The sequence below is a fragment of the Pezoporus flaviventris genome, unplaced genomic scaffold (assembly GCF_033815535.1).
Source record: "Pezoporus flaviventris isolate CSIRO_AGI_PZ_B2104156 unplaced genomic scaffold, CSIRO_AGI_Pfla_v1 ptg000070l, whole genome shotgun sequence".
NCBI lineage: Eukaryota > Metazoa > Chordata > Aves > Psittaciformes > Psittacidae > Pezoporus > Pezoporus flaviventris.
Window position 1 is genome coordinate 1,134,266 of NW_026892618.1, and position 18,710 is coordinate 1,152,975.

An 18,710-nucleotide genomic window follows, 5' to 3' on the forward strand; every position below is an offset into this window, starting at 1 on the left:
AAAATAGTACTGTTTCCATTCCTGCTGTACAAGTACTGATGTCTCAGCGAACCAATTAGGGGTTATATAGACTGTTAATGAAGCCTGGCTTGCCATTGACCAACAGCTTTTACCATCTGACAAGTTGGCAATGGGCTGCATTAAATGAGTTAAAACATCTCAGTCAGGTTTCCAGTGGTCTGCATTTACAAGTTTGGAAATTTTTGATGACCTCAGCAGATTGAAACCGTTGTCAGCTCCTAGAGGTTGTACACATTAGCCTCTGAAAAGAGAAATATTTTGCTTAGGCCCTAATATATTGCTTGCAAACTAAGTATGTGCCTACAAACTGTAGGCAAGTCACAGAACTGGCTTCTGGGTAGCTGGTTATGTATGAGGGAAGCTAGTGGGGTTGTTAATATGAAATTGTCAAAGGCAACCAGAGTACTTTTCAACGACACTGGTTTGTTCCTTTTCCTTTGTAGCGGAAACGCCTTGCATCAAATTATTTGAATAACCCCTTGTTTCTTTCAACAAGAGGTAAGCATATTTTTAAACAAATATACTCCTATTCTAATGACATGTTAAATATTTATTAGTAGGATTTCATATGAATTACTGTTAGACCACCATAGGGCATTACTTTGTGTAAGGTCCCTGCACTTTTTAGTGTGCAGTGAAAATAGATGGTTTTCCTGCAAAAACAATTGAAGGATAAAGCTAAAGGTCAAAACTATGTAGAAATGGATCCAAAGTCTCTGCAAGCAGTGGAAAAATCTGATCTCTCATATTGTAAGCACCATACAGTGAGAGGACTGATTGGAGAAGGCAGTGTTGACCAACCCCAAGTGTTTAAAATATATATGTTGAAAAATTGGGATTTAAAAACTAAGAACTATTCTGGGCTTTTCATTCGCCTCTTTTCATCAGCTTTAAGAAACTGCTGTCCATCCTCAACGGCTAAGGTTTTAAAAACAATGGCTGAAACCCATGCTATTTTTCTGACTCCAAGAACTGGAATCATAAATCTAAATTTGATGGCCTTGAAGATGCCTTCCAATCTGGTATTTATAAGAGCTTCAGATGCTGAAAATTTGCGGGTAAAAGCCTGGAGAATGAACAACTCAGATGAGCCTTTTGGGAACGATGATGAACATGTGAAGAAGCCCATTCCAGGAAAAATGTGTGACATACAGAGAAGGCAAAGAGCTGGGAGGTGGAGATGAAACATGGAGAACATTAAATACAGTGTAATTCTTCAGATGTGGCCCATTTAGGATTTTAAGAGAGAAAGCAAGAGGCTTGCGTTGCATTTCAGAAGAGAGAACACCAGTAAAGAAATGTGATTATCCTTATGTTGCCTTTATAACTTAGGTATATTATAGGTAAGGGAAGGTAGGCATTTTTTGAAGCAAAATATTGTCTCAGTGTTAGGAGCATTTACAGGGGTAATTCCAATTAAGACATGAAGTTTTGACAGTGTTTCAGTGGTAGCTTGATATACCTCTCAAATGTCATGTTTAGTGCTTGTGATTCATCCTTTTGGCCCTGTCTTGAATTCCTGCACCACAGGATAACCAATTGAAACTCAGCGGTGCTTCTCTCTGTGCTTCTCTCTACCTTCAAAACTTCATGTGCTAGATGCAGACAATTGGCCTACTTACCATATGTCTCTAATGCATAGGGTCTCAGAGGACAAGAGAGGTTATTACACAGTAAACAGCTATGATGACGTGCCTCTTAGCAGGAGCCCATGCTTGTGTGAGCCCCGGTGGAAAGAACATTATTCCAGGCTTAGTTTTATCTTCAAAATTAAAATTATATTTTATTATTTGTCTTATCATAGCACTTGTTTTTCCCATGTAATCACATGGGAAAAAAACACAAAAGAATGGCAGTGTTAGCAAGCTGGGTTGTTAGCCCCTCAGTGGATTTCATTTAAGTTAGAGCTTGGTATCTCTGACCTTCTTTCCGCCACGTTTCCCATTTTCTTTGCAAGGAAGTAGGCAAGTAAGTGACAGAGCTCCAGTGAGGCGGCTGTCTCAGAGCCACTTGGAAATGAGTGCTCTCTCTCTTAAATGGTTAATTCCTCTTCAAGTCCTGTATCTTTGGGTGGTTTTTTTCCCAACATCCTGTATCTGTATTGGGATTCTGCATGTTCTGACAATTTTAAGCTGGTCTTCTTTACAGTACAACTCCCCACCTCTGTAGGGGTTTGTTAGGTATGTGCACCAGGCATCACTGTGGTAGATGCTGTGCAAGCTCTGAAAACTGAAGACGGACGCTGTCCAGACAGCTTGGCACTGCAGTGATATAGTTGTCCACCTTTATTGCAAAGCTGATTTCCACTTCTAAAATGTTCCTTTAAAATAACTATCTTCGGTTTATTTTTTCACCAACTAGAAGGCAGAAGTGGACATATTTTAAAATGTTTAAACTGTTTTTTTTTTGGGGGGGGGGGTGTTTGTTTTTTGTGGTTTTTGTTTTGTTTTTTTTTTTTAAAGTGAGCTGAAAAGAGAATTAAGCAAACTAAAAAACTCCTGTGAAGTGCAGGAAACAACTGTAATTTCCAGAGGTGCAGAAAAGAACGATTCTCGTAAATTTTGAGTGAAATGTCAATTAATCAAGATTCATTTATCTGAAAATGTCTTACCTGAAATGAGGTCACATGCTCTGACATGTATCATTTGTAGAAAAGACTCTTCAATTATCAAGCCTTAGTGTATCTGAATAACATTTATATCCCGTGAATAATCGTGGTGTCATATCAGAGTGGATCTCTGTGTGTGTATTTGTGTATATGAAGTGACATCTTTAAGTCTGTGATTATTTATGGAATTCATTGCCAAAGGGTGCTACAATTATTGGGAGAATAGACAAATTTATGGAAGAAAAAACCCCAGCTATGTAAGGCTGTTAAATGTAAGACTAAAGATGCAAACTCCAGGTCAGGGAAGCCCATAAACTGCTAGTATCTGGAAGCCCATAAACTGCTAGTATCTGGAAGCCCTGTTCTTGCGCTCCATGCTGAGTGGCAGCAGTGGATGCTGCATCTTCATGTGTATGCTGCATCTTCATGTGTATGCATACATCAGTGTACAAAATGAATATGTAACAGCAGGAAACAACTCACAAGTTGGTCCGTATGTGAGGGATCATACTGGGACATTGTGATCAGAGGGAGCTGAAGGACAGAAATATCAGTTTGGTTGTTTCCACTTTAATCCAAAGAAAAAGGCCTCTCCATCAGCTGTTTGGCACTGGGACAGCATGCACCAGACTCTTACAAATCAGCAGCAAAAATTACAACCCACTCTGCAGTTTTCATAAAGCTGTTAAAATTTCCTGGCTTTTTATTTTTGGACCGAAGTGTGATGAATTTCACAAATATTTTTATGAAAGGCTTGGTCTGCTTTCCAGTAAGCTCCGATGGTTCTTGTTCTTATCAGGCTGTGAATGCAATCACTGCAGGCTCAGTTCATCAAAAGGTCAGGAAATGTTGGCATTTTGGGTGGGAGGAGTTTGATGATAGAGAGCTGATGATAACACAAAGCTGACTCCCACAGATAGCTGACTATTTTGGCCATGAATCAGCTGAACATTTAAACGTGTGGTTAACAGTAAGTCAGCGGCACCAATTTCATACTCCAAGTTAAGCATCCGCTTAAGTGCCTTGCTGGTTCAGGGCCAGACTGTTCATCACCCAGCAGGCAGGCTGAAGTCCTTAAAAAAAGACTTTTTGACTACTGGCAGGTAGAAAGGAGCTCAGTATGAACATTTCTGAAAATTTGAAACAGACTGTCCTTCTCATACCATGGCATTTTAACATCGTGGGATGCCTGCAATGTACATTTTAAAATTTCAGATGCTAATTCCACCACTTGCTGTTGCATTCTGTCCTGCCCACATTAATTTTGGCAATGTCCTGATCTCTTGTGTCACCGCTTTAATGAAATTACTCCCATAGCTGAGAACCAGCATTCACTGCAGTGACGTATTTCCCACTAATCTGTTCTTTGCCCTTCTTTCACATGCTAGCAAATGAGGATGCGTTCTGGAAGGTATGTGTAGCAAAATTTGTGTACTACCAGTGTCTTTCTCATCACTGTGTAATTCAGTGCTTGCTTCTGATTATTTTAGTCTCTATCAAGGTACAAAATTGCAGTATTCTCTTTGCCTTTCATACTGCTTGTGTGAAACATTTCCCATGTAACTAAATCTTTGAGCCCCTAAGTTAAAATTTCAAAGAGATGAACTCTTGTGCTTTCATATGCAAGAAATGGCCTGAGTTTAATCCCTTTGTTGAATCCACTGACTGAGAAATTGCTAGTCCAGATTTGTGGGTTTAATGAAAAGTTTAAGAAAAATTACTAACCATTCTAATTTGTATAGATTAACTCTCTTTACACTGAGGTTAAAATTAAGACTTTTGGAGCAGGGAATTTCTAAAGAGTGATTTTTTTGATGGGACTGAGTTAGAATTCAAGATATAAACCTGCCTAAAACTATCATGACACATTATAATTAATATCCCTAAAAACAAAATTATGCTTTTGGAATTAACTAAGATACAAAATTATTATTCTTCTTCCTGGAAAAGCACTAGGAAAATTTAGGAGTTTTTATGATTCACAAGCCATGAGAGTTTCAAAATCAGTATCTCCTTTATTAAAATGCACTTAATTATACAAAGAGTAATTAATGTTGCCACCAGATTAGCATAACAATTTACTACATGACATTGTAACTTTGTTGATGAGTCTTAGTTCATTTTATATATCTCTTCAGACAAAGTAGTAGTCAGTCTTGTTGAAGAACGGGTGTCAGAGCAAGTCTGTACAGAGAACAATTAGTGCCGGCGAGAATAGAGGGACAGAGGAGCCCTCTAGAGGGGTTCATAAAAGAGGGTGCATAGCAAAAGGCTGAGCATACCATTTTCCTAGCTGCTCTTTGAGCAGTGGGCTTAAAACATGGAGCTGTGCTTTTTCCCCCGAAACCTTTTCTTGCTTGTTTCTTTCTGGTTTCGACTTGAAGGACAAGTGATCCACATACTGACTTTGACCTACACTTCAGAATAGAGCTGTGCATGATGATACATGTGTTGGAGTGACACATTATCACAAATAAATAAAATAATTCCTGTGTCACAAAGTGGCTATATTAGTCAACTCTCCCCCTGTGTTTGATTACTTGGGGTTTATTTCACTGTTTCAATTTATGCAACTTGCTTCTGGCTCTTTTGTTTGTTTGTATCTGTTCCTATTATTTCTGTTTTCTACAGAGGCCAGACAATTAGATTTTGTGTTTGAATGAGCCTGTCTGTTTCAACAGAGGCCTTGAATACTCCATAGAGAGGAATTGCCAATGCATCGATTTTACCAAAGCCGTCCATTTGCTTCTCTTGCAGAATGAAATCCACCATGATGAGCACTGCACTGCTTGCAAGCGTGGTGTTAACTTGCAGCCCTGTGGCACGTGTCCCAGAGCATATCACCTCAACTGCTTAGACCCACCCCTCAAAACTGCCCCCAAGGGGGTTTGGGTCTGTCCAAAGTGCCAACAGAAGGTAAGTTGCATGGAGCATAGAACCCAGAGAAAATAGAATGGGAGAAACCTTGAATTTGTGTACCACTAAACTAATCTAGTCACAGCTTAGGGGACTACTTTAGCTGTAGTCACAGCTTAGGGGACTACCTTAGCTAAAGTAATACCAAGAGGCTTTTAGTACAGTTTGCAGCATTTGGTTCTGGTATTTTCATTGTCCTAGAGTTAGAACATACACTGAGTGCCTTAGCCTCCCTGTAATCACATCTTCTGAGATTTGTCCTCTTAAAATGTCTCTTCATTTTCTTTTTCCCCCTTCTGTACAATAAAACCACCAGCATGTAGGGTTGCCAGACAAGTAATGAAAGTCTTATAGATGAGGGAGAAAGTGTCAGAAGGGTACGTTGTTCACCAGTGGATCCGAAAGCTATGGTTTTTACACACAACTGTTGATCAGCATGTCAGAAATACTGATTTATCTATTTGCTTTGAATGATGTTGACTGCATGAACAGGACAATGATTACTAAAACAGTGTCATTAAATTGTAGAGTGGAGGCTTAGATTTTGTGCCTTAGAGTTTAGCACTGAGATAATTTATGTTCCTTTGAAAATGTCAAGGGGAAGTTCTTGTATGCAGTTGCATACAAGAGATCAGAGCAGCCCAAGATTAGATCTGTACAGTCATGTTTTCATATGGACCAAGCTGAGCAGACAACACTCCTGACAGTGTAGATATCTGCATGTCAGGGGCTGAAGAATGTCTTCTGGACATGGCAAGAAGAAACAGAGGATTTGTAACCTCCTTTTAACATTGTTAGGTGGTGCTGTTTATAGCGATGTGTAAAGGAGTAAGCCCCAGTGGAGAAGGCTACTCAAAGTATTCTCTCTTTACTTTTCAGCTTGCAAATTCTGAGACAAGGACCCTAGATGTGGTCCTGCAGAGCTGTGAGGCTGGAGGAAGAAAAACATTAATATGTGTCTTTGTGGAGTCCTAATTTTTTATTGTTTCCTGGGTTTATAGGTGTTAAAGAAAGATGACAATGTGCCATGGACTGGAACTCTGGCTATTGTTCACTCTTATGTTACTCATAAAACAGGTAGGGATTAACGTAGCTATTGACAAGGGGTTCCCTACTTGTGATGTGTGATGCCTTTTGGGTCCTTCATAGCACTAATATTAAAGTAGTGTTGTAATACTACCAGGTGGATGGCGTTAGTAAGACTGGGAACAGAAGGTCACTTTCTCTCCCCTTCCCCTCATGGTGGGCTAACTTCTCTTTTTAAGGAAGCTGAGATTGATCCCTCAGGACCTCCACTCTGTGGAGGAGCCTATTATCAAAGTGGTGCGTTCCTAAGAACAGGCCTAGAAGTGGGATTTTGAGGCAGAATTATTTCAGGCTGGGAGGTAGAGGGACACAGTCAGCCGAGGCAGAGCCATGTAATTTGGTATGTAGTGCGATGCTAGACTAATGTCTCTGAGACCGCAGCAATATTAGTTCTTGTTTCAGTATTATTTGGAATCGCAATCATTAGTGTCAGATGTTGTATGATATCTGTGCATTGACCATTACTCTTTTTTAGTTCCCTGCTGCACCTATAATGGGCTGTTTGGGGCATTAGATCATATTTGTAAGGAACTTTGCAGAGGTCTGGTACTGTTACGATTGTGTTTTTCAGTCAGGGTTGCTAACTGTTGCCATTCCACGTGATTGACCTGTTCTTAAATACCATTCACCTTTTTCTTGGAGGCCTCTGCAACACATGTGGTCTAAGGATTAATTTAAATTAATCTCAAAGGTGCACTATAGCTTTTGGGTTGTCCTGTGTGCAAGCAGAAACTCCAGATTTATTTGGCTGTATCTGCTGACAAAAGGCTAATGAGACCTGAAACTCGCTATTCAAAATACATCCTTCTGTTTTCTTCTGTCAAGCACACAATTTTGCCATGTGTCCTTTTCTTAACTTCTGCATCCTTAATTTTATTGTTCCACAGTCAAAGAAGAAGAGAAACGGAAGTTATTAAAGAGAAGCAGTGAGCTGAAGAATGAGCATAGACAGTTAGAAGAAAAAGATCGCCTTCTCAACAATGCAGTGAAGGTAGGACACCTGACTGGGGACACGGAGTCTCCTGCAGAGATGCTGATAAAGTATTTATGCCTGAAAAAACGGTATTTTGTGGGTAGAAAATGATTTATGCTCCCAGGCTGTAGATGTTCAAGTATGAATGAGTTTCTCTCTGAGGAAAATCATGGAGATTTCCTTAATGCACAAAAGCAAGCTGCTTTGGCAGGCTGAGGAGGAGAAATCGCCTGAATTCCTGTTGCACACAACTACTCCTCCTTCTCCTCCTCCCAAAATAGCCATGGATGCCGCCTTTGTAGTGCCATACACAGCTCTTATCTACCCATTGACTTTAAGGCACTTCCATTCTCCAGGTGAAAAGTTTAGTCAGAACCGTGTCCTCCAGTGGTGCCTGCATGTCTATTAGCTCAAAACTCTTGAGATTAGGTAGAAATAACCATCTTTATTTGACTCACTGGATGAATGTTGTAACAGCCACTCCATAACTGGAAATGGATTCACAATCATTTCTCCATGAACTCCTTCCAAAGCTAAATGTTGGCTGGAGATGTCTCCCACGATGTACCATGCTATGAGGACCAGTCTCTGGCAGTAATGAATGAAAAGCCATAATTCCTATCCTCCATGGCTGAAGGAACTTATTTGGGGCAACCTCACCTCAGGCCCACTCATAAGGGGAAGCTTAATAAATTATTTGAAACTTTCTTACCCTGGAAAAATCAAAGTGGCAGCTGCAGGAGTAACTGGTCACTACTTGTTTTACCATTGCAGTTATCCAGAGGAGGCATGTTAAAATATTTATCACACTTAAAATAGAGTGGAAGGAAAAGCAATAACTTATTAAAAGACATCACAGTGGGGAAGTGGGTATAGCCACCATCAGCACTAATGGAAACACACATATGTATGAAGAAGTGACTCTGGGGTACGGAGTAGCTTTAGTATGTAGGAGAGTGCAGTGGGATGAGGTGTTTGGAAAAAGAAAAGCATTTGAGGATGCAGTCAGTTATCAGGTGTATGTCAAGGCTGTCGAAATCAGGAAGTTTCTACCTAGGCAGAATCAGGTTCTTTCAGTGGGCAGCACTGTCTTATTTGAATTGTAATATCAGACAATGATTGTATTTATTGGAGATGCATCCACTCGAAAGGAGAAAAACAATTAAAGTTGTTCTGGCACAGAGCAATTTCATTTCTGATATTTACCTTAACAGAGATTTACATTACAGAGAATACTCTCATATACACCACAGGTGGAATGGTGTTATTTGGTAAAAACAGAACACGATTTATCCTTCACCTGAGATTTCATCTTTCTAAACAAACCTCTGAGCAGCTCCACATGGTTGCCTTTTCAAACAGCTTGACTTTCAGGTCATCATTTCCTGCTTCCTCAGGACTAGAGAATCCCCCCTGCCCTTAGCAGTCTAGACTACAGCCAGAGAAGAGCAAGTAACCGGTTTTGCAAGACCCCTGGGCCATCTGAGAGAAAGAAAACAGGAGGTTTCAGATACTAGAGGCCACCATCCTCTTCCATCTGGCTGACAGGCTCAGGGTTTTGTGCTCTCATATAGTCCCTGACAGGCCAGTTGACAGTGTAGAGAATGGGATGTTAGCTGTAGCAGTATGTGGTTGGGGAGGGAAAGGAGAATTACTGATTCTTATGCCTTCATGGAGAAGAGGGAGATTTGGGAATCCTTTGTTTGGTTCTTGGTCTCACGCTCATTTCCACGTAGGTTTGTATGAAATGTTTTTCATGACTGTGGGCTTCAGTTTGGCCACCCCATAGGAAAAGCCTTTCTTGTGTCTTAGATCAAATTTTCCGCCAGAAAAAATATTGACATTATCTTCAGAGAGATCAACTTAGCGTCACAGTACTGACTCCCTAAAATGTGTGGCACGTATGAAATGCATCATGGTGAGGTTTATCCTTCAAGCGCTTATCAATGCCTTTTGGTAGGATTTAGAGAACTCACTGTTGCTTTTGGTAGTTCTCAGTAATACAGCTATTACAGTCCCATGCCAGTAATCAATTTGGAGTTCAGAAGGCATTTCTGCCAGGCTGTCTGCAGGTTGAGATCGGAAACATCCTCCGAATGCACTTGTACTGGGACGAATATCGTTACCTTAGACAGTTTCTGCAGTGTATGCAGCATTGGTGATTGCTCCATTCGTTAAGCTGTGGTTTTGCTATCCCCAAAGGAGAATATGCTTCATTTGCGTAGGACATGCACTCAAGACAAAAAAAGGATGTTTGGAGAGATGTTTGACACCAATTTGAATGTATTCTCAGTCTTTCCTTCTCTCTCCCCTTCTCTTTATTTGACAGAAATGCTTAGAGCTAAAAACCAGCCTGTTGGCCCAGCAGAAAGGGACTCAGTCATCACTGGAACGTCTCAAAACCCTCATTAGACTGATACAAAACGAGCAGATGATTCAGGTTACCATGACGACCACCACCACCTCCTCCCTGCTAACTGTCCCCTGGATCAAACCCTCCCCTGCCTCCGCTGCCATGCACAAAGCCTTGCAGCAATCACAGGGTAACAACTGACAGAGCCGGCTGCCAGAGAGCAAAAGAAGGGGGGAAAAAAAACTTCATACACATGCGCAGAGGAGAGATTAAACTGAAACAAAGGAGAGAAAAGGAACAATCTCAGTTTTGATACGCAAAATAGAAACTTCCAGACCAATCAGCCCAGTTTGTAGGTCACTGTGGCAGCAGGTTCCCACGGAGTGGGTTGTGCTGTGGTTTTGTATTTGCCGAGACCTTCAGTGCTTATGAGATTTTTGTTGTTATGTTGGCCTTAATGTATTTATGACTGAGGATGAGCAGGAAAAGAATGGCCGATGGGAAACAGGATATCCTTTTGTGGGGGGCAGACAGGTTTCCAGTTCTGCTTTAAGGGGAAAATTTTCAATGCAAAGAGTTAGTGAGTTAGTAGAGAAGTAGTTGGGCTGAGAGCTATGTGTGGGAGGGAAATTGGTGAGATAACCAGAAACTGAACTACTTAGGACTCGAGATGGATTCTTATCAGAGGAACAAAGTTGGCCCCATTGATTCAGATGACCTGGAGATGGGGCCATGTTGATGAGAACGGCGTCACAGACGCTCACAGAGCCTTCGAAACAAAAGATCCTTTTTTTTCAGTATTATTAGAGTTGAGAATTGCAGATATTTAAATAAACTGTATGAAGTTAGCGTTTCTAGTAAAATATTGAAGTATTTTCATGCTGATGCTTCTGTATATGCGTTCCGAAGTATTTAAAAAAGTATGACTGTAAAACTCCTTACTTTTTTGCAGGTCCTTTTTACTTATTTTGCTATCGGTGTATTTTTCTCATGGAGTTTTTGTGCAAGATTTAGCATAAACCATAATAGTGGATAACTTTGGCAGGTTGGGTTTTGTTTTTTAAAGAGATTATTTTGGGGTTTTTCTTTTTTATTTATTTGGGTTTTTTTCAAGGAAAAAAGCAAATAAATAGTCTGTTTTTTTGTTTCTTGCAAGTACAGATAATATGCCAAAAAGATAACTTTACATTTTTGTACTGCATTTTTATTGTTAAAAACATGTAACGTGATTTTTATTTTTTTTTTAATTCTTAGAATTTTTTCTCTTTTTTTTTTTTCTCGCAGAAATATCTGCTGAAACGGTACAGGAAAAAAAAAAGAACCCTGTCTCAAGGGATTGTTTCTCGTACTGGATAATATCAAGAGTTCTGGGGGAGGGACAGGACATGGAAAATTTAAAGGGTTTGTTGGGTTGGGGTTTTTTTTTTGGAAACTTGATTTCTTTTTAATGTTTTGTTGGAGCTTAGCACATTTGGGAAGCGTTTAGCATTAGCCTGAGAAAACCCCAGTGCGCCTGTTTGTTTCACTAGCTAGTCTTCCTGATACTGCAAGGGTCCGCCTGGCCCCCCCATAGGCCCCAGGGACCCCATCACCCTGTGGCCTGCCTGGGAAGGTAGTTATGGGCACCCCGGTTTTTCTCAACATCACACCACTCACCGGATGCCATCGTCTCTGTCGCTCATGGGTTCTCCATCAATTAGCACACCAGGTACTTAAGGGAAGCAAGGAGCCACCAGAGCACGACACAAGGCTAGTCTCTCACATCAGCATATCACATGGTGCCGAATATTCTTTGTTTTAATAAAACACAAACCACACGAGGGACTGGCTTTTTCCGTCGCCCATCACTAGGCAGCACATGGTCCCTTCAACCATTTTCACAACTCCGGGAGAAACTGTGCAGTACTATACAAATCTATTTTAATACACAACACTCGGTTGAACAAGATTTTTATATTCTTTTATTGATGAACAAAGTGAACTAAGTAAAACACAATTGTTATACATTGGTTATTGTATGCCAATTATGCATTCTAACGTGGCTTGCAATGTAAATGTTTTCAGGTTTAATGATTTTTTTTCCTTCTCAGACAAATAAAACAAGGAAAAACGTGGAAGGTTGCATATGTGAAGAATTTCTGAAGAACTGTCTTGGACTGTTAAAAGTAGTTATTTTGGAAAGGGGACTGTCCAGTGGATAGTGTGCATAGAAAAAAAAGTGTTTGTCTTAAATATGCCAATGTAGTTTTACTTCTTTATGATGCATTAAACTCGATTGACAATTTAATGGCATTGTCGTCATGGTGATATTTGCTGCTGAGGGGACACAGTGTGTCCTGCCCAGGGACAAATGCTGTGACCCCTTCCATGGCCAGACTCTGGATGAGGAGGAAAAGTGACCAGTGCTGGTTTCTCCACTGCTGTCTTCAATTTTCAGGTTTAAACAATGCCAGAACGACTACAGTACTTTCTGCTTGCCTTCTTCCAGGAAGATGGCAGTCTGTCCACTCCCTTTCTTGGCTTGCAACCGGCTGGAATCATTTCCTGCCCCGTTCTTCCCTGGATCTGTATGCAGAGATGTTGATAGTACCTCAGATCTCTCCTTTTTCCTGTTGCATCTCTTGTGGGTTGTGTTGTTGAAGTTTTCACTGGTATTTAAACACTGCAGTGGGCCTGGCCCAAACTGAGATGGGCTGAGTCAGCTCAGGAGCAAGCCTGGGGCTCCAAGGCAGACAAAGGTTATCACAGGGTGACATGGTGCTGCACATCAGCCAAGCTGTCTACACGTGTGTTCCTTATGTCCCTTGTGCATGCTGTGGGCAGTGTGGTCTTTTCTTAGGGCGGGTTACTGGAGAGGGGTTTGCTGTGGATGGAGGACTAACAGTTGGCTGAAGCAGATCCACTGACAGACCCGTGGGCATTGATTTCAGACTCTGAGGTGCTCCTCAAATGTGTGGTGGGTCCATTTTGTAAAGGTGTTTGCAAATGTAGTGAAGTCCCTCAAAGGAGTTGTCTGGTTTCTGGCCAGGGGAGGCGACAACTTCCCGATAGGATGAACCAAATGAAAGCAAGGCAATGTTACAGCTGCATAAAAACTTCCACAGTGGCTAATGCTTATGCAGAGCAGAAGCAGGGTTGGGGTTTGTTTTCTAGGGGTAGACAGAAAGGGTATTATAAGTTTGGTTGTCCAAGGGAGCAGAACTGTTGCCTCATCTTCACTTCCTGGCATCATCACCATTTAATTTTGGGCTGCAGTTAGCAGGAGGAGCTTCCTTGCTTTGCCTTCATCTAGGCTACTCCCTCCTCTCTCCTGGCATCTGCTATGGGAAGGGCATCCTGATTTTTCTTCACATAGCTTCCAATTTTAGAAGAGACCTCTCCCCCAAACCAGCAAACCCAGAAATCGTATGTAATCATCATCATCCTCCTTCTGCCATCACCCTAACCTATAAACTCAGCACTGTTCTAACAGACAGCAGCCAATTACAGAGCTCTGCATGTTGCCTTAATAATTAATGTGGTTGCAAGGGAGTGTAGGCTTACGCTAGCCTTTAATCTTCAACAGTAATTTAAATTGAGGTTTTGGTGGAGATTTGTAGGAGCCATGGCAGCCTCCGCGTTCCTCGCTGCGGCACCGGGCATTGTCTTTGAGAAGAACTGGGAGCTGCAGGGTTCCCAGCCTCCCCTCCCAAAGCAAAAGTTATTTTTACAGCTGCGCCAGACTTCACAGCTTCAGAGCTCTTTATTTTAACATGTCAGACTGTTTTCTGTGCGTAGGACCTTTTCACATGCCATTAGCTGTAGTGCAGAGGAGCTACTCTGCAAATACCCATTTGAATGTGTTGCCTCCAAGACTGTCAGTTTTAGATTTGCACCTCTTCAAATGTAATTTCACCTACTCTTCCTTCTCTCACTGCCTCCCCTTCCCCAGAAATGAGAGGAAAAGGAACTTTTCTCTTTTTTGGGAAGTAAAATGGAGTGATATCAGCCCTTCCTAGTGAGCAGAATGAGGAACAGTGGCACGGCTTGCTTGTGTCAGGGTCCCAGATGTTTTCGGGCTTCATACTCTTAGAGGGAGAAACTACAATGGATCCACTCCTCCCTAAAAGCCCCCAAATCACTAAACAAAGTCAAGATCCTACCATTATTTTTATATTTAGTTCATGATCTCTGGCAGCAATTTTAATTTAACGGTAGCATCAGTCTAACTAGCAGCTTCTCTTGAGGTAGACCTCTATGTAAGGATGACAGCACAAACTCTACAACACCTATATGAGGAGTTTATGCTATGTGCCAACAACATACCCATGGCTGCTGGTTTCCTAGCAGTTTGATGGCCTATTAGGAACACTTAAACTTTTAGAAGAGTGTGTTATAATGTGATGCATACTTTTTGTTCTGTGTTCTGCAGGTCCTCTGTAGTTGAAAAGAGAGACATTACACTGAAATGAGCGGCAACAGCCACATCAGATAAAACTCCACTCACTTTAATCAGGTTTTGCCAACTGCAGCTTATTTTTCTTCGAAAATGAAGCCTGGCTTCTGAGATCAATCACTAGTGACTGACTGGTGCAAACAGAAAATGCCAGACTCCGCTTCTGTAAGCCACTTTTAAGTTCACCATGGTGAATATCATTAAAGCAAAAGGGTGGGTTGTTGTTTTTTTTTTCTCTCTTAAAAAAGCAAACAAAAAATTAAATTGTCATGATGATAGAAAAAAAACACTACAAAGCGTACACAGGCATACAGAGATTCTAGCCAGGGAGAGGGAAAAGAGAAAAGATGCCATTGCTCTTTGAAGTTGTTGTTGCATTTGTACTGGCGGCTTGCAGATTACTTCAGTGCTGTTTAAATACAGCCAAAATGCTACACCCCAACCTTTGATTATCAGCCTCTCTCATTAAGCAGTTACCACAGAAATTTCAATTCACTTCTGTATTTCATCTTTGGGCTTGATACACAGCAGTAAGCAGCCTTTCCCCTCAATATTCATGCTGGAAGCACAGCTGACCGGTAGGCCAGTTGCCGTTGACAAAGGCATCCTCCCATTGCCGAGATGCAGACTTCACCATGAACATCTCTGTGGCTGTGCTTTGTCCGTTCCGTGTGGGAACGGCGCTATTCCATTGATCATGGGTACTCCTGCCCCCCGCCACAGTTGTGGCTAGACTGCAGAGCAGATGTGCTCCCGTGATTGCGGCTCTTCATCGCCCGCTGGGGAGGTGGGCTGGCCCAGAGAGCGGGTGGTCTGGCTCACTCATTGTACTCTTCAACTCCTGCACGCTTACCTCCCTCTCAGGGAGCCGAGGGAGATGTAAGGAGAGCCCAGGGTGCCAAGAAAGAGCCATGGCTAAAGCACTGCCCTGAGAATCAGGCTGATGCTAGGTTCATTATTTTCCATTTGAGGAGGCTGGAAACAATAATTTCAGGAGTGAGCCCAATATCTCTTTAAAAATTAGATCTGCTCCCCGCCACACACTCCCCATTTTCCGAAGTGGGGAGGTTTGCTGCAGCAGCACAAGGGAGAGTGAGGGACCCATGCAGCCCCTGGAAGGGAATTTTATGTCCTTGCACACAGATGAGCAAAGCTCCAAACCTGTGAGCGACAGGCACTGGCGAGCCCTCCTTCCTTGGTAGCCAAGCACAGGCAGCCTCTAAAGTACCAGAGAAGTTAAGAGCTCCTTAATAAAACCCAGACCCCCCTTTTCTTTGTCATCCAGGGCATCTTTGTCCCTCTGCCAATGTGCTTGCTCTATGTTATTGAAACCCAGGGTTGTGGTTTAAGCTGTAGCTACTGAAAAAGAAATGGTCATGCCATTACTGGATGTGGGCATGAACATACTTCACACCAATGGGCTTTCGTGTCTCCTCCCAGCAGCCCTTCCCAGTTGTCTTCTTTTGCTTTTTGGGGCCACTTCTGCTTTGTTTGGCCATGGAAATATTGTTGCTTTGTCTCAGTTAGAAACACAAGGAGAATTAAGAAGGGCTGGCATTAGAAATATGTGCACAAAGCAGCGCCTTGAGAAAAATGAAATCATGTTATTGTTTAAAGTGAACTTACAAAAGTCAGAAATTTCCTAATGGTTTGACGTTACACCAAAGAAGAAAAAAAGTGCATGGAGCCACTGACCCTGTGCTACAGTCTTCAGTACTCCTTGGGTACTTCATGACTGCAAAAAGAAAACCCACACAGTTCACTTCATTTGGGGGTGCTACCTGGGTCATGGCAGCATTATTCCATTCTTCCAGCACGGTGGAGGTCAATGGTGCGTCATTTCTAGATGAAAACTTGCTGAAGAAAACTAAAAACCTGGCTTCACTGTGGTTTGAGAAGTTCCTTGTCACAGGACCAAACACCTGATGGGCGACAACTGCTGCTGCACATCTCTGTTGCCACCTGAAGACTCAACTCTATGTTTGTGCTTGGTGGTAGATGCAAAGGCAGAGCTTTGTTAGGGAACATCAGTATGAGTCTTACCAGCTGATGCTGCTAAGCTCTTCTAAGCCACCCCAAAGATTTGCTTACACTGATATTTGTACTTTATCTGCGATGGCTCCTTGGTTTAGCCAACTTCCCTTAGCTCATGGCTGGACAAGAGACTGTTTAATGCTTCCTAACTGATGCTTTGCATACACTTTGAATACAAGCTAGGAGGGGAAAGGAGGCCCTGACACAACCCTTTTTCCTCATGGGCATTGACAGACATGGTGGTAGCTCCATCACCATCACTCATGGGAATGTTTTGCCCAGATATGGGTTTGACCAAGCCCTGTTACCTATACACAGTGGCAAGGCTCATTTATCTGACCCTGCCTAGGTGGGAGATTCCAGCCTGATGGAAATGGCTGATTCCAAGGACTTTTCACATGGTATTTCTACACGTTTCTTGGGTTGTTTTTTTTTTTTATTTTTTTTTTTTTATTTTGGGTCCTCTTAGTGAAATTTCTCTCAGGGTCTCCAAGCAGCTTAGAAAGAGCTGAGACTGGTGGGATGGAAGTGCTATGGAAACAGAGGTGTAACAAGGAAACTCTGTTCAACACCTCTGGTGCACGGCAAAGGTGAAGCTTGAACTCACCTTTACAAACCATCATCCATCAGATCCCTTAGTCTGTTTTAGAGGCATTTCTGGCTCTTGCTATAAGCCTTTGGAGAAGCCCTTACAAGGTATTGGAGGATAATGACAACCAGCCTGGCTAGTCAAGCACAACAAAGGACTCTTCTGCCACAGGGCTGCCTTGCATATGGTTACCTAATGTGCTGGGGCCAGAGGGAGACTTGGTTTTGAGGCAGTGCTGCTCTGGATGTGTTTGTGACCTCTTTCATTTAAGTGGGCCGTGAGATGTATCCCAGCAAAGCACATCACGTGCCAGGTGGCCTCCAGCTCTTGCCCTTCCCAAATAGTGCTGGAGCAGTAACTAAACACTACAGTGTAATAAGAATTGAAAGGCACATGTAAAGGCCCTAGACATGAAATAATAATGAAACAAAAAAATGGATCAAAGCTTTTAATTTCACTCTAAGTACTTTCATTCTCAGAAATTCTTATCGGATGTCACTGCCTCCAGGGGTCTCAACTCCACAGTTCACAATTTGCATCTGCTCCACAAATTTGCCTTCAAAACTGGAGACCTACAGTGTAAAAGCAGTAAAACCACACACTGAAGTTGAAAAGTGCCGTGGAGCTGGGTAGGGCTTTCCAGGGCTGATTCAGTGCTCTACAATTGTAAATACAAATAAATCCCTGTACAAATGCCATCAAGCCTCCACGTACTGGTAAGATGAAGTATTATTAAGTAACACGAAAGTTTATGTCCATGGTAAAATGCTAGCACAAGCCTTCCTTTTTGGGCTGTATGTTAGGCAGGAGTGGATTTAAAAGGCTTACAAACAAAACGTGCTTCCAGCCGCACCATGCATAGGCTGGGCACTCACAACCTGCATTAGTTCCTTTTTCTCAAGATGAAGGTGGGGATTGCTGGACTTTCACATGAGGTGGTTTGCCTCGTTTTCTCTTTTACCCCTCTGGTCATCAAATTATTTTTCTCAGTCAAAAGCTCACTTAAGGGTACAAAAGGAAATAGTTTACTGTAAATGGCATTGCATGGGCCAGCCAGGACAGGGGCAGGTCACCTGGAGAGGGCACCCCGGATTTGGGACATTTCCCCCTGGAATATGGACTCATGTTGGCCAGGCTGGCAGCCTCCATGGTGGTGACAACACAACTGCATCAATAGGGAGCACAAAACCAGCACGTGCCTGGAGGAGGAGGGTCTCCTGGGAAAAGAAAGAGCTAAGGACAGATGGATGGACAGCCCCTCATGCTTCCCTGACCAGCAGGCAAATGTGGGTCTTCCTCCATCCCTTAATGTAGCTGGGCCACCAGAGGAACCCCTGTCCTATGAGGAAAGGCTGAGAGAGTTGGGGCTGCTTAGCCTGGAGAAGACTCTGGGGAGATGTTATTGTGGTCTTTCAGTACTTAAAAGGGGCCTATAAGAAAGATGGGGAGAGGTCTTTAGTGAGGACTGCTGCAATAGGATGAGGGTTTTAAACTATAAGAGGGAAGATTCAGGCTGAATGTGAGGAAGAAATTCTTTGCAGTGAGGATGGTAAAACACTGGCACAGGTTACCCATAGAGGTGGTGGATGTGCTGTCCCTGGAGACATTGAAGGCCAGGTTTGATGTGGTTCTGGGCAACCTGATGTAGTTGAAGATGTCCCTGCTCATTGTAGGGGGGTTGGACTAGGTGAGCTT

At 42.4% G+C, this 18,710-nt stretch overlaps 1 protein-coding gene across 3 annotated transcripts in view; it reads left to right on the forward strand.

The window, feature by feature from the left end:
- The window catches only part of PHF21B (PHD finger protein 21B), a 166,088-nt gene extending 154,885 nt beyond the window's left edge, over positions 1–11,203 (forward strand). For all 3 annotated transcript variants that reach the window (XM_061472038.1, XM_061472040.1, XM_061472039.1), the window contains 6 exons: positions 465–519; positions 4,018–4,040; positions 5,387–5,545; positions 6,547–6,622; positions 7,519–7,622; positions 9,934–11,203. In XM_061472038.1, the coding sequence (XP_061328022.1) occupies positions 465–519; positions 4,018–4,040; positions 5,387–5,545; positions 6,547–6,622; positions 7,519–7,622; positions 9,934–10,158 (642 nt within the window). In that variant the 3' untranslated portion in view covers positions 10,159–11,203. The remainder of the gene's footprint in view (positions 1–464; positions 520–4,017; positions 4,041–5,386; positions 5,546–6,546; positions 6,623–7,518; positions 7,623–9,933) is intronic.
- Positions 11,204–18,710: the final 7,507 nt, after the last annotated feature.